This window comes from Leiobunum rupestre, chromosome 1 (assembly GCF_980474605.1).
Source record: "Leiobunum rupestre chromosome 1, qqLeiRupe1.1.hap1, whole genome shotgun sequence".
Classification (NCBI taxonomy): domain Eukaryota; kingdom Metazoa; phylum Arthropoda; class Arachnida; order Opiliones; family Sclerosomatidae; genus Leiobunum; species Leiobunum rupestre.
Window position 1 is genome coordinate 21,758,332 of NC_143384.1, and position 26,473 is coordinate 21,784,804.

General features: G+C 36.7%; 1 protein-coding gene across 1 annotated transcript in view; it reads left to right on the plus strand.

The window, feature by feature from the left end:
• The first annotated feature begins 376 nt into the window (after positions 1-376).
• The window catches only part of LOC149961348 (chitin deacetylase 7-like), a 95,149-nt gene continuing 69,052 nt past the window's right edge, over positions 377-26,473 (plus strand). The window contains exons 1-4 of the mRNA XM_090176835.1: positions 377-470; positions 621-824; positions 898-1,231; positions 1,294-2,206. Of these exons, the coding sequence (XP_090032961.1) occupies positions 392-470; positions 621-824; positions 898-1,231; positions 1,294-2,200 (1,524 nt within the window). The 5' untranslated portion in view covers positions 377-391 and the 3' untranslated portion in view covers positions 2,201-2,206. The remainder of the gene's footprint in view (positions 471-620; positions 825-897; positions 1,232-1,293; positions 2,207-26,473) is intronic.

Sequence of the window (26,473 nt, forward strand, 5' to 3'; positions counted from 1 at the left end):
GAATGGATGATGACATAAGGGCCTTCAAATTCCGGGGTTTCAATCTGTTGGTGTGCACTCGGGCATCTGGAAAATATATCAGTGATATAATCTTAGAACCGGCCACATAGGCCACGTTCAGTTGATATCGCAGGATTTAAACTTTGAGCCTCCAAAAACGATACGACGGATTGCAACCTGTTTTTTATTTACAAAAACTTCCCGTTTCTTAGTTAGTTCGATTTCCCAAGAATTTTTAATTGATCAACTAAAAATTATTTATTAGACCGTTTCTTGATTTTTATGGATATTGTGCTGGGTTAAAAAAAGGTCTTAGCGGGTATAAATAGGGTATTAACACAAAGAATGGTATTCATAGCTTCATCGTGTCTTGATTCGCGAAAGTCTTGAAATGGGATGCAGCCGATCTATTTCGAAAACCATGAAGATAGCTCTCGCTCTGTACCTCTTCAGCAATGTGCTCCAGCATGGTAAGTATGACTTTCATTGTATTCCATTGTAGCGAGCGATTAGCATCCTATTGGTGTCATTTCATCAGCATTATAAAATTCATACGAATGCAGTTGTTTAAGAATATTCAGTCACGCGTGTAATGAGGTGACGTGTGGTTTGAATTTCAGTGCTCTCGGCACCCAAGCCAGCCGCGTACAAGTGCCCTCGTGCCAAAGGGATGTACGCCGATCCCGAGTCTTGCCGGCGATTCTACACATGTGCCGAAAACTACCCCTACCCGCAAGCTTGCCCACCCGGCCTCTATTTCGACGATGTCAAGAAGCATTGCATGTATAAGACCAAAGACCTCATGTGTGGTCCCGTTCCTCTTCGTAAGTAGAAAATGGAGCTTTCTTCAAAATGTAACAGAAATGTTTATTGACTGAATTCCTTTCTTTAATCAAGCTCCAATTGTAACCACAACCGTTGACCCTTTGAGAGCGGCCAAATGTGACGAATCTCAATGTTCGCTGCCCAACTGTCAGTGCAGCCGAGACGGAACCAGAGTTCCGGGTCGTCTGTCTCCGAAGGAAGTACCCATGATGGTCACCATCTCCTTCGACGGTGCTCTCAACTACCAAAACATGGCGTATTACGAGAAGGTTCTCAACAGCACTAAGAAGAACCCCAACGGATGCCCGGCTAGTTTCACCTTTTTCGTTTCGCATCATTACTCCAGCTACTACAACATCCAGCAGATGGCCGCCGCTGGGCACGAAATCGGTCTCAATGGGATCTAGTGAGTTCACGCTGACGTATTCTCCTGGAGTCAGTTGTCAATGTTTTTTGCTTTAACAACAGCACCAGAGAGCCCGAGACTTGGTGGGAAACTGCTACTAAGGACGAGCTCAAGGAACAGTTCGAAGGCTTAAGGTCCATGCTTGTCAAGTACGCCAATTTGACGAAGGAGAGCATAGTCGGAATGAGGTCGCCTTTCTTGAGAAACGGGGGAAATGAAATGGCAGCCATGATTAAGGACATGGGCCTCAAATACGATTCATCTTTGCCCGCTGCTAAGAACGTCCCCGTGTGGCCGTACACCTTCGATTACAGGATGCCTCATCGGTGCGTCGGCGGAAGCAAGTGCCCAACCCGCTCCTTCGAAGGCGTCTGGGAATACCCCCTCAACATGATGTTCACCGAAGACGGCATGGGCGGAAGCTGCGCCCTGGCCGACCAATGCGTCTTCCAGGAGGACGAGGACATCATCTATGACTTCTTGATGGAAAACTTCATTCGCCATTACAAGACAAACCGCGTCCCTTTGGGTCTCTACTTCCACTCGAATTGGTTTCAGAAGGAAGAAAAAGTAAGCGCCTTGACTAAATTCATCCAGAAGGTCCAAGATACCCACAAGGATGTCTGGTTTGTCAGCGTCAAGCGAGCCCTCGAGTGGAGCCAGAACCCTAGTGCCAACGCGGCCAGCCACCCGGCTTTCGCCTGCGCCGAGAAGCCTCTCACTTCCTGCCACATTCCCAGAACGTGCATCGTGACCTTCATGCAAGATGGCGTCGAGGAGACAAGATACATGCAGACCTGTTCTCCATGCCCGCAGAGGTATCCTTGGCTTGGCAACCCGGAAGGTCTTGCCGTTCCGGGCGACATTGGCGGAGAGGACAGCGGCCCTCGTGAACTTGGCCATAAAGAGAGTAACCTCAGCGAAGAAGAAGAGGAATATGAAGACGAATTCGAAGCTGATAATTACTAAAAAAAACTGCCAAGCTGTTAAATCACGTCGTTTTACAAACGACTTTTTATGATATATGCATTTCTGTATAAACTGTACAAAACTTAAAGAATATACATTGTTTTTAACATCTGAAGCGCCTTTATTATTTCATTTTGTTCGCCTAAATTTTTAGGGGTTTACACTTACGCAAAGACAGTTTTCGGGATGTTATCATTACCTAAAAGCCATGTCTTCGAATATGTTCGAGCCTGGTGTGGTGTTTGACGTCGTTAATTCTACGATTTTGAAAAACCTTACGAAGAGAATTGAGCGGAAACAAGAGGTCATACTAAAACTATCACGAGAACCATTAGGTTTAGAGCAAAAATTCCAAGAAGAAAGTTCTTCTTAGTCACATTGTATGTATTAATAACTTGAAATAATTTTTAATTGGAATTATTGCTCTAAAGTGGCATGACTTGTTTAGCAGTTATTAGCGCTGTCTCGCAAATTTCCCTTTTTACGACCTTTGTGATTTTGCTAAAATTTTTCCAACTTGAATCCGATCATGTTCACGCTAAGTAGGCATAAAACTTGACGGGGAACACTTTTCTAATTGAAACCAACTTTCTAACACTTTTAATTATGAACTTATCTACTTATTCACCAATTTTATTATCCTTTACAATGCAGTCCATAGATGGTTGCTTTTAACTTAACATTACGTATATAATTATCTCCACCACTCTCCGCCTATTCGGCTTTCCGTTGCTATGCAACTGGTTTTGAAATTTGTATTATTTAGGCTTAGTTTCTCTATTCGGTGTTATAGTCGCAAGCCAGATTTCCCGCACGGTACTGACGAGTCCCAAATAGGACGAAACCGGTCTACCGTTGGATATTCTGGCTATTTTATTATATTTAATTATTCACTCGAAGATCTATTTGGTCCGAGTTTCGCGTTTTTGTCCGCTCGAAGACCTATCGGTACGAGCTATTAGTAAGTTTTAAATTTCTTCAAATTTGTTTAGGGTTTAGCTTTTTTATCCCTTTTCATTATGGACTTATCTACTTATTCGCCAATTTTATCATCCTTTACAATGCAGTCCATAGGTGGTTCCTTTTAACTTTCTAACACTTACGGTTCTCGAGATAGTTTTTGGATGACCTGGAAGACATGGTTCATTCTTCTTTGGCCCCCTGCAGGAGCTACGTAACATTAAAATTTTAAATTTCTAGAGAAAACGGTTTTTGATATATTCGCCCTGGATCATTTTTAGTTGACATCCTGTATATTAATCAAATTTTATACAACTAATGAAGTTCAATTAATTTAATTCCTTTCAATTTTGATCAAAATTACTGCTTTTGATCAAATTGGTAGAAATTTATTCAATTTTATTAATTTTTTAAATTAACTATTTTACAATTTAGTCATTTGTATATATTTTTTAATTTAAAATTTTGCCCATTTTGATCTATTAATTAGAACTTTGATCATTGTTGACCAAATTAACCAAAATATTTTGTTATTTAAACCAATTTAATTGTTAGTCGGAAAATGACGGAGGACTTTTTTCCGGAAAAAATAAAGCAGTTTCCATTCCATAATTAGTCTAATATTGTTTGCAAATTTAAATAAAGCGAAATTTTCCCCTCATATTTTCGAATCTAAAAGTAAAACTAAACCTCTAGACTAGTTTAAACTGATTAACAATGTAACACTATTAATGTTTTGTTGTATGTTTATTGATAGTCGACATTTTATATCGATAAAAACTTGAAAATATTAAAAACCCTTAAAAATTAATTTATGTTTCAATTTTTAATTTTTCTACTAATTTTACCGCATATTATTTTTCCGAAAAATTAACAACACTAAATTTTTCCATAAATTAATCCGATATTTCACAAATAATCTATTTCAATCAATTACTATCAACTATAAACGTTTTTGATCAATTTTTTTAAAATTAATTTCATCAATTTAAAAAAAATAATTTATGACAAACAATTTCGAAATATTTTTTCAGTGTTTGTACTTTTTTAAATTATTTCTCACATTTTCCCGATTTTAGCCATTTTGGTCCATTTACACCCATTTTATCTGTGTTTTCTATTTTTGGTATTTTAAATTTTTTTAAAATTTGTCTTGGAATCGGTCAGAAACCCATGTTATTTTCAATAGGAAAATTCCCATTTTGTGTTGTCCAAAACATTTTTCGTTGCCATGGCAAAACGTTTGCCCATTGAATAAATTCCCTTTAGGATTTTTCAAGTTACACGAAGGTCTTCCAATCCCCCGAATTTGAACAAAATCGGTGTCTCGTTGTCAGTCTTTGAATACTCGTACCTATTTCGCCAAATTCGTCTTGTACAAGGCTTACGCTTTTCTCAATTTAAACCAGTATTTACGCTTTTTGACAGGTATAAATAACAGGATAAATAAGTTGTCATAACTGAGCCTCGATTTGTTCAGTTGGAAAGTTATAATTATCATAATTTTTATTTAAATACTGTAAATATATTACAACCTGTCACGTAAGCTCGATAAAATTATGGCGTAGGCTTGAAGTGGTTAAATATTCGACTCCGAAGTACAAACGGGAAAAGTAAAACGTCTAAAATGTTCAAGTGGCTCCCGACGTTGCATTGTTGCGCAAATTTCAAGAGTGTTCCGCTTAACGTCCCTATTAAGGTGCCGTAGAACCTTGGAGTAGAGAAGTTGACTGGAGGGGAAAAGAGGGCGGGAAGTCTGTAAGCTCAACGTTACCCAGAATCCTTTGCTCCACGGTAGGGGCGCCTTAGTGTCGCCCTCATTCGGGTTTTTATTGAAATAAAATTGTAAATATTCGCCATGCTTTAGTTTTGAAGCTTGGAGTAGTTAAGAATGAATTTTTATTTCCGATTGTATTAGTTCTTTTTATAATGGATTGTTTTAGTTTAAATTTTATTGGATAACAAACATGATCACACATATATCAAATTTTCAAAAATTATTAAAAAAAATGAAGGTAAATTTTCTTCTATTATCTAATATTGTACTATAAACCAAGGCCTAACAAGTTTTTTTCTCTTTTATAAATTAAAATTATTAATTGAATCACTTTTGCAATTTTTATAACAGCAGTACTTTTTCATTATGAACAATACTAACTATGTCAATGGCTAAACTATATAATACCGTCTTTAAAACATGATTTTGATTGTAACAAATTTGCCATTAAAACCTCTAAGTTCAAACCTTTAACGGTTTGTTCGGCCTTGGTTCTAAAAAATCAAGATCAAATATTCACAACACCCTTGGAAATAACTCTCTTTTTCGTCGCTAGAGTAAGGTAAAACGTAGGCCCCTACCAAAAACGCAATGCATGCTGGGAGGGCTTAGGCCAAATTGATGGGGGAAGAGACTCAATGCTACAGATATGGGAATTTCCCCTACAGTCAACTTCTCTACTCCAAGGTAGAACATAATTTGTAACTAGGTGGAAAGCATTACACTGCGCACTTATCAACAGACATTACAATCAGGGTTTTTCGGAAAATGGTGGAGCCCACTTTTTTAAAAATGAGAGCGAAACCTTTACCATTTTTGGTAAAATGTTTAGACTAACATCATAAAAGAATGAAAGAACGATTTCACAATAATTTTGTACGCACTATTTTGATATTTTAATTTCATACCATTTGATACAGGCGCCATCTAACTTTAAAAACATTTGCCTTGTTTCCAAAACCAGGTAACTCGAAAAAATAATTTTTCGATAACATTCCTCTGGACTTTATTAAGCTAATGATTGGGATTTAGTTTTTAAAATGTCTGTATTATAAAAACCACTTCGTCGTCGTCGTCGTCGTCGTTGGAGCTTTTGGTTAGTCAGTAAGGAAGGCGAAGGCGGGCCGGCGAGGAGAAAGAGGCTAGTAGTCAATATATCGGGGGATTGTTTGTACTTAATTGTCCGTGATATCCTTTTAATATTGCCATATCTTGAAAAATACTCTTCTCAAGAGAGTCACCTTTAGAAAATAGCAACTTAAATTGCTCTTTTTTTGCTGTTGCTAACGGCAAGGAAGCATGGATCTTATAAAATGGTGGCGTCCATATTTTGGGGCGAACAATGTCGGTTTTCTAAACTCTGCTGCCTTTGCTGGGGCTTACCACAGTCAGTACCCTTGAGAGAGATATACCCACAGAAGTGGTGGCTACTTCCTAAATCCCTGATATGTGCTTGGAGGCGAGTGGTAATTAACGTCATGCGTAGTAAAATAGTTCTGTCAACCAAATGCATAGACTGTTACGAAAATGAGGTTCTGACGCGGTATTAAAATCTCCGAAGACAGCAAAGTAAAACCATGAATCTATTTAACCCATGAATATTCAACTGGAATACCCTAGGTCACCTCTGGCGACGCGTGGGGCGGAGCCAATTTATAGTGACGGAGTCGAAGTAGAACTCAGCTGTGTCAGCTGTTATTTATAAGCAGTCGAAGCGTTAGTTCCTAAAATGACACGTTATGGTTATGTTTCCTTTTTGCAGTACTTATCATTAATCTATTTAAATAAATAGATCTATTTCATATTATTATTAGAATAGATTTTATTAGAATAAAATGATAACAGAGCATTTATTATTTAATAATAATATGGCAAAAATTGACTCTGGTTTTCTTCCAAAGTTTCACCGAGGCTTAGCTTTTCAGAGATAGTTTATATGTTTAAATTGTTATAAATCTCACAGACACTCGATAGCATAAGATTGCTTTCAAAATATCGGAGTAACATTCCTTTTTAATTTATATTTTTATACTAGAAATAATTATAACTGTAAAGCTTATTTTGAACAAAATAACGTGAACCGTACCTGAGAAGTCATTTCGCGGCTATTCTGCTCTCCGAGCTCTCGTAAACTATCTGGCGCTAAAATGACATCATTTCCGAATTCGTTCTTATTGGCTTAAAGAGTAAATCACTCGTATGGCGCGAAAATAGGCTCCGCCCCACGTTCCCTCAGAGTATACCGTGGCTAATGATATAGTTGGATATTCATGGGTTAAATAGATTCATGGTAAAACTAAATCTAAAACTAAAACTCAACACGTCAAATGATTTGTGTTTCTAAATATTATTTATATTTTATTAGTTACTATTTCGACTAAATACAACTAACAAAAACGGTTAATCAAATTTTGATCAAACATTGGCCGATCAAATCATGATCCGAATATTTTTATTGCTCCAAGTGGACAAACCTCGTATTTCGTCAGAGTGGCCTTTACCTCATTCACTTCTTCTCCCTGAAACGTAGGAGCAACAAACACAAGGAGAACGCAGCCAGCCTTTAAACACGCTGACGCAGTGTTGTGTACAAATTTCATTGGACGAGCCTTTACGCTGAACGTTTTACGGGGGGGGGGCGGGGAGAGAAAATTTATGAATTTTCTCCTCCCGACGGCAGTAGGCGCTAAAGCGTCTAACCAATGAGCAATGTACACAAGAAAATGCACCACTTGTGACGGGTTGCGTCCTCTTGTGTGGGGTGCTGCGTTTGTTGCTCCTAACGGAAACGAAAGCAACGAACGTTTTTAAAATCAAGATTCCTCAGTCGGACATTGGAGTAAACAGGCAATCTTGTCCCCCATTAGCACCATAATTTTGATCATTGCTCTTCAGCAAAAATTATAATAGGTACTTATAGGCATAATGAAATAATAATAAAAATATTTACACGAATTATTTTATTTATACTCTAATGGTCGAGCTGTGACACTCCACAGAAGGCTCGAATGGTGGAACGTGGGGAGTAGGAGTAGCTGGCCCTTTCACCTCACAGCAAGAGGAACCGGGTTCGATCCCAGCTTCTGGCACTGATCATACCAACTCCTTCCGCGTAGAGTTGTAGGGGGTTTTCTGCCTAATCCCTGAACTCTATTCCTAGCCTAAAGGAATCACTGCGAGTACTAGCCACCATTAGTTTCTTTGGTCCTCCCTTCTCGCGTAACTTTTTCATTTGGGGTTAGCGAGATTATTTAGGGTGTCTAGGGGTTGATTGCTTAAGTTACTGAATTGAGGATTGCCAAGTTAAAGAAATAAGATTAAAGTTTAATACACTACGCATTGGAAAAATAATAATTAATACACTACACATTGATAAATAATTAACACACTACACTACGCATTGAAAAAAATAATTAATACACGACATACTAAGAACATAACACCTGATTTTCAATTTACAGCGGGATCACTCTCGGCCCTTACCCTGCTCATTACGAGGGCCTGAGTACTACGACTCATAACGGCAGAATGCCAATGACTAAATGGTCATATATATTTATATATAAGATAGTACCTTTTATTGGTCCATGAGTTCGGGAGTCCACCTGTTTTCTCCCAGGCTGCTCGCTTTACGGGAGCACACGCACATCTTTCACGCCACTATCCGTGGTTGGCACAAACCGCACTTTTCGCGATTACCCGGGTTGGCTAGATGAACGGCGGTGGTCCTATTGTTTCCGGCTCTTAGATATCTCGTAACTTGACCATCGTGGCATTGGTCTCTCGGGTCAAGCGCGACCAGTCGAGGAAGTGCGTCCCGACAAGAGTGACTCTTTTTGCCACAAGTCCGCGGTTTTGTTCTCTCGCGTGTTACGTGAACGTGATCCGGTGCTTGGCGGGAAAAGTATTTTCTCCAACCGTCATTTGGGCCCGGATAATTTTTGCTGGGTCCCAACTAATGAAAATCTAACGTGTCGTGACGTTCACTTTTTAATAAGGGTCCCACAAGCGGGACACCTCAAAGAGTCAGTCGCTACTTGACCGATAAATTACTGGTTCAAGTTTTGTCAAAACTGGCGCCAACAAGACGCCAGCCATATATAACACTAAAAATAAGTCACTTTAAGCAATGGTTAACAATTGGTAAATTCTCCGAACTTGGTAATTCGGACGGACAATAAAAATATTTGAGCTGGGGAAAAGAGAGAAAGGGGTTAATGGGCTCGAGGGGAATACGCGGAACGGAACGGGACGGACCTCGCTCTATCCCAAAACAAGCGACGGCGACAAGAAAGGAGAGAGAAGACAAAGTAAGGGGGGCTCAGGCTACCTGTGGCCACACGGTCACCTTTGACCCCCCCCGAAGAGATAAGACTAAAAATATATTCCCACGGATACTCTTCGCAGCAACGGCCAGCGCCGCCGCTAGGAGTCGCCTGAAAATATTCCCCGTCCTAAAGTAAGAATTACAAGGCCGAATCCCTGTTGACATATATAGGTTTTGGCTAAATTAATAGAAAGCATGAAGAAATTAAATTTAGTCGTTACAGAGTTAGCACTGATTCGAGGTGTTTTCCCCCGAGTTCTCAATTTCCTATTTCCATAAGAGCTTGTTGAGGTTTACGGTAATAGTAAGTGTTTAACTCGGCCACCTAATTCAATGGCTGATTGATTTTTACTATGTATAATTGTCGAAACTAATGCGAACGTAGTTGACAATGGTTTAATCTCTGCCGCAATCCTTGAAATCCACACTTCGAAAACCCTCCATATACAGGGTCTTAACTAAATAACGATACCTAAAATGTGAAGGGGAACCCTTTTCTAATGGAAATAAATTTGGTATATCTAATGGTTTTCGAGATAAATTTTTAATGACCTTGAAGACATGGTTCAAGGTCATGGATATTTCCGTTGTCAAGTGACTTCCTACACGTTCTGTGTGTCCTGAAAGTTTCAAATTCCTAGTTTAAAAACATTTGGAGTTATTGACCTCGTATCTTTTTTTAGTTAACACCCTGTATGTTTTCTGGAACATTAATCCCAAATGTTCTGCGTCATAATCATATTGTAGCACTCGTGCCAAATACTCTTCATGCTTTTGCCTAGGCTTAGTACAAAACCTTGATAACTTTATCTGGACGGGTTCTATGTGCTAAGTAGCATAGCTATTATCTGTCGATAACATCGACCTATGAAATAAAATAGACCCCCGGCGAATAGGCTTAGCCTAACAATAAACATGCAAGCAAGAGCTAGCACTTCTGAAATAACAATTCGAAATTATCAAAAATTATTTCGCGACGTCTTTTAATGGCTAAAAACCACATACAAAAAGAACAATCGCGTAATTGGACGTTGGCTTAAAAGAGACGCAAAAAGGTTTGGTATTTACAAGTGTGAAAATGTTCAAAAGTTGCGCGTTTTCGCATTGCCGAAATTAGAAATTAGGCACAAACGTATATTTTCATAGGTAGGAGTAGTTTTAAATAATTTAAATTATTATTTATAGGCCTATAATTGTTCTAAACTAAAGGTTTATCTTCACTAACCCGAAACACTCAAAATGGATTAGTGCCGTCAACCGTGATAACTGGCATCCATCAGAGAACGATTCTGTTTGTAGTGACGATTTTTTAGACGCGAATATAGAAATATTCTATGGAAAACGGAGACTTGTACCCAATGCAATTCCAACTGCTAATTTATTAAAGGATATCTCTCAAACTACTGACACATACTTCGGTCACGGATCTATTCGTGTAGGTTAAAGTATAAATATTAATCAATTACTACCTTGCGGAAATTACTGTTACAAGCAGTGCACTTTAAATTTATATTTTAATATTCATTTTAATTTAATTTTCATTATTTATTTTAAAATAATATAATTTACGATTTGTCTACCTTACATTTTCTACGAATCAGTATATTTATTTGCATAATTAAAATTAAATAGCACCTTCATCAGATTACCAAAAATCATTTTCTCGACACCCGAGACCTTCGTGAAATCACGTAAGATAATGTAATTTCCTATTTAATCTGGGCATCGATAGAAGGCGCGATCCGCAGTTTTTACCTCACGACTGCTAGGTCTTGTTGACACACGCTCTCCGTGTAAAATCGGGGCTCTATTTTATTTCATACTAGCTTTAATACCCGGCTACGTAACAAAAGTACGGCACCATAACAAAACCATCTTTTATTTCCTTCTGACGATTCTTCAAATAACTTTTGGGAGAGCGAACTTTGAGTTTGTTCTTTAATTAGCCGACTGAAAAGCTAAGTAAGATTTAAAAACCCGCTAACTTTCAATATGCGAATGAATAAGGGCGAAAAGCAAAACTCGCTAACTTTCAATTCGCGAAAGAATACCGAAAAATAATACGGTAAAAAATAAGGGCGAAAAGCAAAACTCGCTAACTTTCAATACGCGAAAGAATACCGAAAAATAATATGGTAAAGAATAAGGGCGAAAAGCAAAACTCGCTAACTTTCAATACGCGAAAGAATACCGAAAACTAATACGGTAAAAAATAAGGGCGAAAAGCAAAACTCGCTAACTTTCAATACGCGAAAGAATACCGAAAACTAATACGGTAAAAAATAAGGGCGAAAAGCAAAACTCGCTAACTTTCAATACGCGAAAGAATACCGAAAAATAATATGGTAAAAAATAAGGGCGAAAAGCAAAACTCGCTAACTTTCAATACGCGAAAGAATACCGAAAAATAATATGGTAAAAAATAAGGGCGAAAAGCAAAACTCGCTAACTTTCAATACGCGAAAGAATACCGAAAAATAATATGGTAAAAAATAAGGGCGAAAAGCAAAACTCGCTAACTTTCAATACGCGAAAGAATACCGAAAAATAATATGGTAAAAAATAAGGGCGAAAAGCAAAACTCGCTAACTTTCAATACGCGAAAGAATACCGAAAAATAATATGGTAAAAAATAAGGGCGAAAAGCAAAACTCGCTAACTTTCAATACGCGAAAGAATACCGAAAAATAATATGGTAAAGAATAAGGGCGAAAAGCAAAACTCGCTAACTTTCAATACGCGAAAGAATACCGAAAACTAATACGGTAAAAAATAAGGGCGAAAAGCAAAACTCGCTAACTTTCAATACGCGAAAGAATACCGAAAAATAATATGGTAAAAAATAAGGGCGAAAAGCAAAACTCGCTAACTTTCAATACGCGAAAGAATACCGAAAAATAATATGGTAAAAAATAAGGGCGAAAAGCAAAACTCGCTAACTTTCAATACGCGAAAGAATACCGAAAAATAATATGGTAAAGAATAAGGGCGAAAAGCAAAACTCGCTAACTTTCAATACGCGAAAGAATACCGAAAACTAATACGGTAAAAAATAAGGGCGAAAAGCAAAACTCGCTAACTTTCAATACGCGAAAGAATACCGAAAAATAATAAGGTAAAAAATAAGGGCGAAAAGCAAAACTCGCTAACTTTCAATACGCGAAAGAATACCGAAAAATAATATGGTAAAAAATAAGGGCGAAAAGCAAAACTCGCTAACTTTCAATACGCGAAAGAATACCGAAAAATAATATGGTAAAAAATAAGGGCGAAAAGCAAAACTCGCTAACTTTCAATACGCGAAAGAATACCGAAAAATAATATGGTAAAAAATAAGGGCGAAAAGCAAAACTCGCTAACTTTCAATACGCGAAAGAATACCGAAAAATAATATGGTAAAAAATAAGGGCGAAAAGCAAAACTCGCTAACTTTCAATACGCGAAAGAATACCGAAAAATAATATGGTAAAAAATAAGGGCGAAAAGCAAAACTCGCTAACTTTCAATACGCGAAAGAATACCGAAAAATAATATGGTAAAAAATAAGGGCGAAAAGCAAAACTCGCTAACTTTCAATACGCGAAAGAATACCGAAAAATAATATGGTAAAGAATATGGGCGAAAAGCAAAACTCGCTAACTTTCAATACGCGAAAGAATACCGAAAAATAATATGGTAAAGAATATGGGCGAAAAGCAAAACTCGCTAACTTTCAATACGCGAAAGAATACCGAAAACTAATACGGTAAAAAATAAGGGCGAAAAGCAAAACTCGCTAACTTTCAATACGCGAAAGAATACCGAAAACTAATACGGTAAAAAATAAGGGCGAAAAGCAAAACTCGCTAACTTTCAATACGCGAAAGAATACCGAAAAATAATATGGTAAAAAATAAGGGCGAAAAGCAAAACTCGCTAACTTTCAATACGCGAAAGAATACCGAAAAATAATATGGTAAAAAATAAGGGCGAAAAGCAAAACTCGCTAACTTTCAATACGCGAAAGAATACCGAAAAATAATATGGTAAAGAATAAGGGCGAAAAGCAAAACTCGCTAACTTTCAATACGCGAAAGAATACCGAAAAATAATATGGTAAAGAATAAGGGCGAAAAGCAAAACTCGCTAACTTTCAATACGCGAAAGAATACCGAAAACTAATACGGTAAAAAATAAGGGCGAAAAGCAAAACTCGCTAACTTTCAATACGCGAAAGAATACCGAAAAATAATATGGTAAAAAATAAGGGCGAAAAGCAAAACTCGCTAACTTTCAATACGCGAAAGAATACCGAAAAATAATATGGTAAAAAATAAGGGCGAAAAGCAAAACTCGCTAACTTTCAATACGCGAAAGAATACCGAAAAATAATATGGTAAAGAATAAGGGCGAAAAGCAAAACTCGCTAACTTTCAATACGCGAAAGAATACCGAAAACTAATACGGTAAAAAATAAGGGCGAAAAGCAAAACTCGCTAACTTTCAATACGCGAAAGAATACCGAAAAATAATATGGTAAAGAATATGGGCGAAAAGCACTCGCAAACTTTCAATACGCGAAAGAACTTGCAAAACTCGAAAGAATACCGAAAAATAATAAGGTAAAAAATAATTGTTGGCGGAGGGGACAACCGGAACGGTTTCAAGAGAGACCGGGATCGAGGGGGGAGAAAACTTAAGGGGCAGTCGTCGATCGGTCCACGGAAGCCACAAACACACAAACATACAAACATTGAGGATTATATATAAGACTAGCCGAGAAGCCCGCCTGTAAGGCGGGCCCTCAGCTAGTTGTGTGTTTCGAGGCACTTCACCCCAGTACGCCCCCCAACCCCTTTATCCCATGCGCGAATTTCCGTGGCACCCTTTTCCCCAAAGTAGAACCACATCAGTAAGGCCCTACCTCCCCTTTTTCCGCATGTGATAATTACCGGGGTACCCCCAGTAAGGCCCTTCCTCCACCTTTGCCCCATGTGATAATTACCGGGGTACTCCCCGTTTTTCCCATGTGATAATTACCGTTCCTCCCCTTTTTTCTCATGTAATAATTACCGTGGAACCCACCTCCCCCTTTTCCCCTTGTGATAATTACCGTGGTACCCTTTTCCCAATAGTAGAACCACCCCAGTAAGGCCCTTCCTCCCCCTTTTGCCCATGTGATAATTACCGTGGCACTCCCTCTCCGCTTTTCCCATGTGATAATTACCGTGGTACCCTTTTCCCCGCAAAAATAACTCAAACTCGCAGTCGTACCAAACCCTCGTGTACCCCTTTAAACCCCTGTATCCAATGGCTGATGTATAAAGGCCACGGAACTAACGTACGCCGAGAGGGCCATGGGGATTTCAAATCGGAACGACCCCGATTCCCCCCCCCTCCGAAATTCGCGGCGAAAACAGAGATAAAATTTCGGGTGTATTGCGTGTTGGGACAAACACGGCCCAACTCTCAGGGGTGACAGATTTTTAGAAAATAGATAGTCAAACCACCTCAGTAACGAAGCCAAAGGCAGTCTCGGTTTCTCTCTGTTCCGCGGTTTACTTTTTCCTCGCCGCCCCGCCTTTGGCTTCATGACAGACTAAGCAAACATTCCTGAAAGCTCGGACGTACGACCGACGACGACCAACGTACCAAGCGCTCCTTATAATATAGATATAGATAGATGTCTATGGTCGATAATTGCTTGCTTTTGTATCCTGTGCTATTGGGAAATCTTTTACAGTTAACGTGGTTCCTGCAGGTAATGGGATGTCCATATTCAATATCCGATCTAGTTGAGTCTTCATTCTCTTGTCCATTGATGTATGAACATATTATCTCTTGTAAATTCCAAATCTACACCGAGAAAATGTCTAGCTTCTCCCAAATGTGTGATTTAAACTTATTCCATACGATTTCGACCACTCATGTCACTATGGGTCAATCGATTTTTTATAAATTTTAAACACAGATAGATCTGTCTAAAAAACGGTGATATCCAAGGTTTTAGCTGAAAATATTGAGAAGTTTTAGAATAAACACAGTTAAACCGAAACCCCACATTTTTTGGTATATCGTACCTCGATTTCAGTACCCCTTCGCTTTAAGTTTAATAACTTTTTATAAATATATTTTATTTTAACAAAATAACACAATCTTACACATTTTGGCAAGGCCAATTCAATGGTGGAGTTTATATAGTCCTAACTAGAATTGATACCAGGTTATTGGATGTCAAAATGTACATTTTTATTTTTGGGGGGTCTCATTCGAGGGGTTAAAGGGTCATGTGGGTGATTGAAAACACGAAATATAAATTCACTATTAGATAGCTCTATAAAAGAGCTTTAAAATAAGTGCTTAAAAGAAAGGGGTATTTTCCTTGTTTTTATTTGATAAATCAATAACCATTTTCTTTAAATTCAACACTTGAATGTTTTTATTTTTGATATCATACAAAAAATGGTTTAAATCTTTTAGAAATTATTACTACGTATTTAACAATGTGTGATAAATAATGCTCGAATATTTACTAAATCATAATCTTTAAGAATAAAGGATCTAGCCGTGGAAGAAGTCGCTGTAGGCGTTGATATTAGTCGCAAAATCAAGTTAAGAGGTACATGGCATTTGTCGTCCCGCTTAGGCCATGACAGACTGTTAACTTATGTATATATTTTTCAACCCTTATATTTGAGTAGTAAATTGATAATATATTTAATTGAAAATAATTGCGTGTTAAATAGAGGCATATAACTTTTTAGTATCGCCTGTAATGTTTGTTGTAACTGAAAACTAAACCTAATCTATAAATACCTAGAAAAAACCTTATACCCTTCAGTATTGATGTTTTATAATCCACCATTTTGGTTAGCTTGGAAAATACATTATGAAACACATGGTACAATAAATGATTCCGAATTTTATTTTTACCTTTTGTAATACCAAGCTCCCATAAGTACCAACACTTGCAAAAGATTCATTTTATATCATCTATAATGTGTGATAGGTTCAATTTAACCTTCTTAGGGGGCAGCCTCGGCTGTGACCAGTTCATTTTTCACTGAATCTTAGGCGGAATTCACAATTTAAAGAAAAAATAATAATTTATATGTATAGTCAGGAGCATAGATGGGCGTTTCGCGAGTTTTCAGTATCTGTTTCACTCCTTCGCTTGAGTGAAAATCACCTAACACCAATTACTCACATCACAACAGAAATTAATTTGGACTAGCTCAATAATTCCTTGAATGAGCATGATCACTATACAAATAACGGCGAGCGTGTTAGAGTGATCGTCCAGGGCCGGCTTGGTGTTTTGCGGGGCCGGGTTCGAAATATACTTGCGGGGCTCTCGACTTTCGGATTTCATAACCCCTATAGCTTTACCCTCACTTTTATACACCCCCGTTTTACCCCCCGTCGTTTTATTGATCAAATATTGCACTATTTTAAGTTTCTAACATTGGAAGACATTAATTTTATTTTTCATAGTTCATTTACAGTTGTAACAGTTACTTGTTACCTTTACCCTTTAAAATTGACATCTAGATCTTTTGGCAGAAAAATCTTTTATTACGCCATCAAACTCTAATGATTTCGCCACTTTATTTTCGATTGACAATAAGGCTAGTGATGACAGTCCATCTTGGCTTATAGTTGATCTTAGATAGTTTTTAATTAATTTCAATTTTGAAAAAGATCTTTCTGCGGAGGCTACTGAAACTGGAGTGGTCAACAAAGTTTTCAAAGCTATTACGATATTAGGGTACAACCATGTTATTTTTAGTTATATAATTTAAAGTATCAATAGCTGTCAAGACTGTTACAGGAATAACATCTTTAAACAACTGAAACTCTTCAAATAATTCTTCTCCGTCTACATCGTCAATTAACGTCGTTTCAAGAATTTTGTAGATTTTCTTCCGAAATGTTTTTTTATTGCACCCCCACCGTATAAGAAGCTAAATACATCTTTGTGCTCTCTGTACAGTTTAAATCTACTTTCCATGGCGGATAACGCGCTATCAACTAATTTTAAAAAAATTCGTTTTAAATTGAACCTCACCATTGTAAACTGTTTCATCGGGACCTTCACAACTAAAAATTTTATTTTTTTTCGTGTCCTAACTTCCCTAAAAATGGTTGAATATCCAATTCAACGATAATTTTGAAAAAAAAAAAAAAAAAAAAAAACAATTTCTGATAAAATGTTTAGTCGCTACGTCCATTGTCACTTTTTGGTTTTGCTGACTATATTAACTTGGGTCAACATTTCGTACCAAATAATCAAACTAACGATGAAATCAAAAGACGTAAGTTCTTGAAATAAACCCTGAGCCTCGCTCCTAATCTTCACATCTGAAACTCTTTCTGAAATCTCGCTTAGGGCTTTTAAAAAGGCCGGAATTTAAAATCAAACAGCTCTAACCTGGCCACCTGGATAAATGGCTTTAAAAGTCGCTTGATGACTTAGGCCTAAGGTGGTGCCTTGGGTATTAGCCTAGTGGATTATTATTATTATTATTGATTGGTGACAAAGTTACGCGTTCGAACGATGATTCAATCGCGCACGCAATTTTATCTTCTCCGACACCCGATGACTGAACGAAGTTCTCTCTTAATTCCTCGTAAACCCTACAGTTTTCGTTGCTTATAAGTGTGCCAGTACAATTCCTTTTTTCGAAAAATTTTGAAGGCGCATCCTTTTCTTTATCGGCAATTTCTTCATGCTTTCTTTTCTGCGCCGCTCATATACTTTCTTCCCATATATTGGATATTGGAAATGGACATTGGACACCTGCATTTTTGTTACCTTATCTATAACTGGATTTTCCAGGAATTTCCCGTTAAATGCTTGAAAGTGTGAAATACCAAGAAACCAGCGGGGCCCCGCTGGCCCACTACGCTGCGAGGCCGGTTTATTACAAAAATAGTCACCCACTTCGTTTAATGGTTTCTAAGAAATTTAAGATGCATAATAAAATAGGTGAAATGATCCCACAATTTATTTGAATATGAAAAAAATTGTTGTCAAAATCATTTATTTTCTAATATAAAATTAAATTTGCGGGGCCCCTTAAATTCTAGCTAGTGCGGGGCCGGGTGCGAGCGCACCCTTTGCACCCGCATCACGCCGGCCCTGTGATCGTCCTTCACTGATATTAGCGTGAGTAGAGCCGTTCCCTCGTAGATCTAAGAACCGAAGTCAAGGAGTGAATTGCCACCTAGTGCTCTATTTTATAAGAAAACAAACATCTCGTGTATGGAACGCCAAATGTGTCACAATTTGCCCAAATTATGCGCGTTGGAAAATTCGGCGCGCAAAATCGCGTTCTCCAATCCGGGCACAGAAAACAAGTTTTTAACCAATCAAATGCGTAAAATTTTTGCGTGCAAAAATATTTCGATGCGTGTCAAAATATTTCGGAGGGTTATTTAAAAATACCGAGTCTTTTTAACGCGCAAGGCCTGTAAGCCAATGAATTTTAACTTTACATATCAAAATTTAAATTCAACCAATTAGGTTTGAATTGAACGTAAAGGCGGAGTTTAGCGATAGTAGAAAACATTTCAGCACGCCAAAACTTTTAGCGCGCAAAATTGGTTTCTTGCGGGTTAATTTCTTCAATGTCATTTGCACTGTCCCATTGGTTGATATTTGTAAACGAGCACGTTATTGGCTTATTTAGGACACGCCCAATTTTTGAAATTAAAATTTTGGCAGGTGCGCAAGATTTTAACGCGCTAAATTTTCACCCGTTAATAATATTTTTGGCGAGTGCAAAATCTTACATTTTGCATTTCATAACGCGACAAAAGCAAAATTTAACGCGTTATATTTCGTTTCGACGCGCAAAAAAATCGCGGTCATCAAAATATTTCGACGCGCTGAAAAAAAAAACAACGCGCCAATTCCAGAAGCCGCGCGTCAAAACTCGCTTCCGGCGTGCAAGAAACTCGCTTCCGGCGCGCAAGAAAATCGCTTCCGGTGCGCAAGAAAATCGCTTCCGGCGCGCAAGAAATTCGATTCTGGCGGGCAAGAAACTCTCTTCCGGTGCGCAAAAAAATCGCGGTCATCAAAATATTTCGACGCGCTGAAAAAAAAAACAACGCGCCAATTCCAGAAGCCGCGCGTCAAAACTCGCTTCCGGCGTGCAAGAAACTTTCTTCCGGTGCGCAGTAAAATGTGGAATTTATTTTAGAGATTCGAAAAATAAAGCGCGAAAATAAAGATTCTCTTTAGTAGTTGTTTAGATAGTTATATAAAAGATGTCGCTTATTTTTCATTTAACCTAATAACTTAAAAAACAGTGTCTGATAATTAAGATATATTTCAAACTTTCAATAAAAATCATTATGAAACCATAAAAATACTAAAAGTACGGAAAAACTTGTACTTAATTCGTGAATGACCTTTAAAAGCTGAAGGGGATCGTACGAAGCACTAAATGTGGTAAGGGCCTTTCGCTAATAAAAAAAAGTTCAAAATCAAATTTCATGGGAATATTACCTCCTGTCAATTTTGAGGGAAAATTTGACCAAAAGTCAACTAATAATAGCTAGAAATAATAAAACAAAAATATTGCGAACAAAATAATCATATTTTTGAGATTATAAAATTATTAAAAATGAAAAACACATGGTAATATTTTTAAAGGGACTACCTCACGACCATTATTATAGAAAAATAATTTTTAGAGACTCGATTTTAACGCTTAAAAAGTGGGTAGATGTCACTTCTTTAAAACCAAAATACACAAGAACAAATTTGAATACAATAAAAGCCCACATCAAGTACAGTCTTTTGAGACCAAAAAATATTTTTTTAAAAAATAAGGTATTTTGGGTATCGGCAATCAAACGTTTTTAAAATTTAATTTCCATGGAATACCTTGCCAAAATTTCACGATGGACCTACTTTATCTCCATGTCAACCAACGCGTTCTGCTAAACCCAGATTTGGTCGAAGTTTAAATCTAAATTTAATTTTAGTTTAAGAAATTTTATATGATAGAATTTAAAACATAAAGTTGTTAACTGATTTCATACTTTGGCCAATTACAACTGGTTGGCGTTTTAAGGCGTGAGATTTTATAGCAATTAAAAGCGCCATCAAGAGGTCAGCAAACGTTTTCATATTACACGCGCCGTTGTAAACAAAACCCACATTTATTCAATAGATCTTTCTACAATGCAATTAGAACATTTGTTTGAATCATGATTAGAACATTTGATTGAATCATGATTAGAACATTTGATTGAATCGTGATTAGAACATTTGATTGAATCGTGATTAGAACATTTGATTGAATCGTGATTAGAACATTTGTTTGAATCATGATTAGAAAATTTGATTGAATCGTGATTAGAACATTTGATTGAATCGTGATTAGAACATTTGATTGAATCGTGATTAGAATTATCGAATAGTGATTAGAATCATTAGATTGACTGAATTGTTATAAGGTTTATTGATTTGTGATTTGATTAAATCGTGGTTAGGATTAGTTCAATTGTTGGTACGTTTTTGAATTGTAATGATTTGAATAAAACGTGGCTATAGTGAATTTGAAACGTAATTTCATTGATAAAATCGTGATTAGAGTAATTAAATCGCGATTCGAATGTATGACTCTTGATAATAATCATTTTAACGCACCCGAAACGGAAGTAAGCTGCCTTTCAACTCAAACTTTGATGGCAAACAGGCTTACTACGCAAAAGCTTTTTTAAAATTCCGCCAGGGTAGTTATAGAGTAATGTCGAGCCGTCACTAGCGATAATCTTGTACAAGCCTTGATTCTCGTATTCCGAATCGAAGGAATCCGTGATGGAATTTCGAGAATCTAATATGATTATTCCAAATTTACGAATCATATGGAATCATTCCCCATTTCCCCGTGTTAAAGGGAGTATAACTTCTGTTGTTTGGAACACCTAGGGTTCTTTCCTTCACCACTCTGCCTTGGTTTCAGATATTTTTGGTGCTGTTTAGTGGTTTTGGGGGAGGGGCGGGGGGGGGGGGTTGTTAATAAAAAACGCCTTAAAGGTTATATTCCCTTTAAGGAGGAAGAGTACTATGGTCATTGCCTACTTTATCTCTAGTTCGTGTAGTACTCTTCTATCTTTGTGTTGAAACTTAATTATAAACAACTAATAATAACTAAAATAAATTTGGCAATCTGAAATTGAATAACCCCGGAACTAAACAAATTGAGAATTTCCCGATAATTCAGTCAGGAAGGACGTTAGATACCGTTAACTACTGATCTTGGAATTACCAAAATTATTTTGAGCACTATATGTTCGATCAGTCGGATGAAATATATAATTACAGAATGGATAAATATTTAAATTAAAACGTTCTATTAGAACTAGAAACTGATTGACTGACCGGTTAAAATACTAAAGATTACTGCCTTTAGGGAAATATCAGAAATGTTTTATCTTTTGAAGAAAATAATTTGGGAACTTCGAATACCGATTGCTTCTCTACATAAAAGACTACTGTTAGAAGCAATGTTATTCCTACGAAACGTGCCCAAGGCCAGACGACCAAAAGTATAACAGCAAATTCGCAAGATAAAGTGGAAACAAGGAATTTCTCTGAACAAAAGGAGAGAGTTATCCGATAAGACGGGGGGAGGGGGGAGTCGAAACACCATGAGAGATAAGTGGGTGTGTATACCGATAAGGGGCACCTGCGGGCGGGGGAAACGGGCCCCTATAGGGGCCCCCCCTTTTGCGGCAATATTCGGCGGGGTCAAAAGGTTAGCTGTTTTACGAGGTTGATTTACGATGTTAGGTCAATAGGTTATCTGCCCCTATGGACACGATGCAAACAGCCGTTAAATAGGTGTGAAACGGACCCCCTGTAGGGCCCCCATTTTGCGTACATTTTCGGCAGGTCAATAGGGCAATAGCTGGAGGCACCCCATTTTAGGTCAAAAGGTTAGCTGATTTACGATGTTAGGTCAATAGGTTATCTGCCCCTATGGACACGATGCAAACAGCCGTTAAATAGGTGTGAAACGGACCCCCTATAGGGGCCCCATTTTGCGTACATTTTCGGCAGGTCAATAGGTTAGGTCAATAGGTTAGATGATTTACGATAGGTTATCTGCCCCTATTCCGCAGGTGGTGTGGACTGACACGATGTTATGCAAACAGCCGGCCAGTCATAGTTAATAGCTGGGGGCACACCATTTTAGGTCAAAAGGTTAGCTGATTTACGAGGTTAGATGATTTACGATGTTATAACCCATAAAACCCAGGTGTTAACCCATTTTAGGTCAATAGGTTATCTGCCCCTATTCGGCAGGCGGTGTGGACTGACACGATGTTATGCAAACAGCCATTAAATAGTTTCCGTCATAGTGAATGTCTGGCACCTGTCTTTCGAGTTGGTAATAAATAGTTCAATGGGTTTTCGCCGACAAACACTTTCAAACACTTTCGGGCCCCTAAGGGTTGTAAAAGGGTACCGTAGAATAGCGGGTGGTCATCGGTAAAAGTGTTTTGGAAAAAAAGAGCAGAGTGTATACAAATTATAAGGTTTTATTATTGCTCCCAATCGCTAGAAATTGGCTTTTTTTTCCCATTCACTATAAATCGCAGCAGTTTGCCAGAATTAGTTTTATCTCTCCGAAATAATTAATGTACCCAAAATTGGACCGCCAGTTTATTATTCTTTTTAGGGGGATCTCTATGGGCGTTTAACATTACAATAAAGCTAAAGGGTCCAGTTTGGGGTACATTTGGTCCGAAATGGGGTACATAGGGGCGAAAATGGTGACTTTGGTCGTTTTTAGGGTACATTTGGTCCATTTGGGTCCATTTTTGGGTACATCCGAATTGCAATTGGAAAAACGAAGAGCCGTAATTTGTTCCACCCATCCCTAAACTCCTTAAATTTATTGCTATAATTTATTTATCGCTGGCGAACCCTAGAATATAATTAATAAGGACAAGTTATTTAAATTTAATTTAGAACTTTTGTTTACATGATTACGACTAATCCGATATGATATATAATCCGTTTAAATCGTAATTTATCTATATAATTGTAATTAATTCGACATTTTAAAGGGTTGAAACGAACTACCTTCTGCAACTTGTATAAATAATTTAATTAAAAGTTCTAACTCACGTATTTGTAGTGTCTAGCCGCAGTATCGTCTGACATACGAGGGACAGCGACTTCCCACCCCCACCACACCCCACAGTCGCATTCGAATCTTCTTTAACTAAGAACTCTCTGCATAATTAATTTTTATAAAGTAAAAAAATAACCTTATTAATAGTTAATTAATAAGATATATAAATAATTATGCTTTATATGCTTTACGTAATGTGTTTACTTCTATATTAAGCTATTTTAAATACCATTATTGGGCTCAAGTACATACCATAAATATAATATAGCAAATTTGAGGGTGTGTATTGACAATATAAATACCAAAACAGTAAAAAAAAATAACCTTGTTTAGCGTTTTTCGATTAGAAATTTATTATCAATGATCGTTATATAGTGATATACCATTTCTTATCTTGATAAGTTTACAGATAGAGGTAACCATTATTACGTTACAATGCGGTTTTTGTTATGGAACCAATGACAATAAGCTTTAAAATTTGCTTATCTTTGAAAAAAGTCTCTTATTTCCAAGAACTATCTTATCGTGTGTAGATGCTCTAGAATTTTTAAAGAGGAAATGGCTGTGAGATATAATATTATTTTGGCGTATTTCAATAGGTTTTTCTATAAAATGTTCAACGGCCGGTCTCCGTCACGCAACGCCAACTTCACTAATAAAAGTTGGCAGTACTTTTTTATTTCCTCTTGACCATCGAAATCTCATATGTATCTAGAATGCTGCCGCCTACGGCCGAGCTTGTCGCCAGTTCGTTTTGAACCTTCAGCCAATGAGAGGCCGTAGAGTGGTTCCACCAAGGAGGATAATAATTCTCCTTGGTAAATATAATAAAATAGAAACTTACTTTTTTTTCTCTTTGACGGTACAAAGGGATACAATATTTCCATCAACGTGACTTCCCAACCCACCACACCCCACAGTCGCATTCGAATCTTCTTTAACTAAGAACTCTCTGCATAATTAATTTTTATAAAGTAAAAAAATAACCTTATTAATAGTTAATTAATAAGCTATATAAATAATTATGCTTTATATGCTTTACGTAATGTGTTTACTTCTATATTAAGCTATTTTAAATACCATTATTGTCTCAAGTACATACCATAAATATAATATAGCAAATTTGAGTGTGTGTATTGACAATATAAATACCAAAACAGTAAAAAAAAATAACCTTGTTTAGCGTTTTACGATTAGAAATTTATTATCAATGATCGTTATATAGTGATATACCATTTCTTATCTTGATAAGTTTACAGATAGATGTAACCATTATTACGTTACAATGCGGTTTTTATTATGGAACCAATGACAATAAGCTTTAAAATTTGCTTATCTTTGAAAAAAGTCTCTTATTTCCAAGAACTTGTATAATTATCTAGAATGTACTAGAGCTATTAGATATTTTGGATGAAAGGCGATCTAAAATTTATGCTTGTTTACTTAATTATTTCATTTAACCTCATTTTGGGTATGATCACTCTAGTACAAACATTGATCATAATCGATATCCTGAAACAATCATCAAATTGATAATATTATATTTTTAATGATTAATTAATCGCTTGTTTTATTTTTTATTACCTTAAGACATTTTCTCGTTATTTAATAAATTAATTGTACATTATTTATCGTTATTTAGTTTTTCGTTGAGCAAAGTTTTTTGTCTATGATTATTTGATAAAAAACGTCTCTTATTCACAAGAACTTGTATATTTATCGAGAATGTACTAGCGCTATTAGATATTTTGGAGGAAAGGCGATCTAAAATTTATGTCTATTTACTTAATTATTCCATTTCACTCTAGCCTTAACCCAACCAGTGTTTATTCTTTATATTTAAATAAAGCATATGATGTTTTTTATATTGACAACATTCCGATTAAACAGAAGCGAAGATATAAGAAAAGGTTTTTATTGGAATATCCATTTCAGAAGACCAACGTCAGTGAATGAATTGGGCTAAATTTGGAATGATGTAATGAATAAGGGAATTATACATAACATAAAACTGAATTGTTGGAAGATACAGGGTTATATCAAATGAAGGTGCTGAATAAGTAAACGTTATCTGAAACACTTAACTTGGAAGAAAATCAAAATAGGGCTGATATTATTTCTACCCTCAGAACCCACATTTTATACTTTATATACGGAGATCCCTCAAAAATCGAGAACAGTTTATGAATAGACTCGGTTCGAGTAAAACGTATGTGTTTGTCTTCTTCGAATATAATCCAAATGGGTCGAAACAAATATATTCAGTGTCCAAGTTGCGAGAAACGAATACGTGGCTATAGATTAAGAACCCATAAATGTAAACGTACATCGTGTACAACATGCAATAAATCGTTTAAATCACAACTGAGTCGGCATATTAGACGGTGCAGTCTAAGCCCTCACAAAGTAAACTTGGGTAAAGTAGAAGCGGAAATTGATAAACAACGAGTCCGCGCAGAAGCCGTTGCTCGATCGGGACTACCATCGCATCTTTTTGGAAATTTGACAAGTGCTTGGGTGGAACAAATGAAAACCCCTAAACGAATAAACAAAGATATAGAACTTAGACCATGGCAGAAAAGTTTATTGGAACATTTAATTCTCTCAGACAGAAAAATAATATTTGTAATAGGAAAAGATGGAAATGAAGGAAAATCGTGGATGTTAAATTACTTGAAATCCCGTAAGCCCGACTTTGTACATTGTCAGCAAGTGACAGTTTCGGGGAGTGAAATGCTTTTTCAATTGAAAAAAGTTTGCTCTGGTGTGAACCACTTTTTCTTTAACACCTTGAGAAGTATAAAAATATGCGACGAACACTTGGCAGTATTTGAAAGTTTAAAAGATGGTGAAATTGTTAGTACGAAATATAATTGTGTGAGTATAAATATTAGTACTCCAAATGTAGTTTGTGTTTTTGGAAATTATATGCCTGAATCTTACGGTTTAAGTTCTGATAGAATTGTACGATTTTATATAAAAAATAATTATTTATGTAAAAATTAATTATGAAATATGTATAGTAGAAATGTTAATATAAAATTTGCATAATTGAGGACGTGTGAATATAA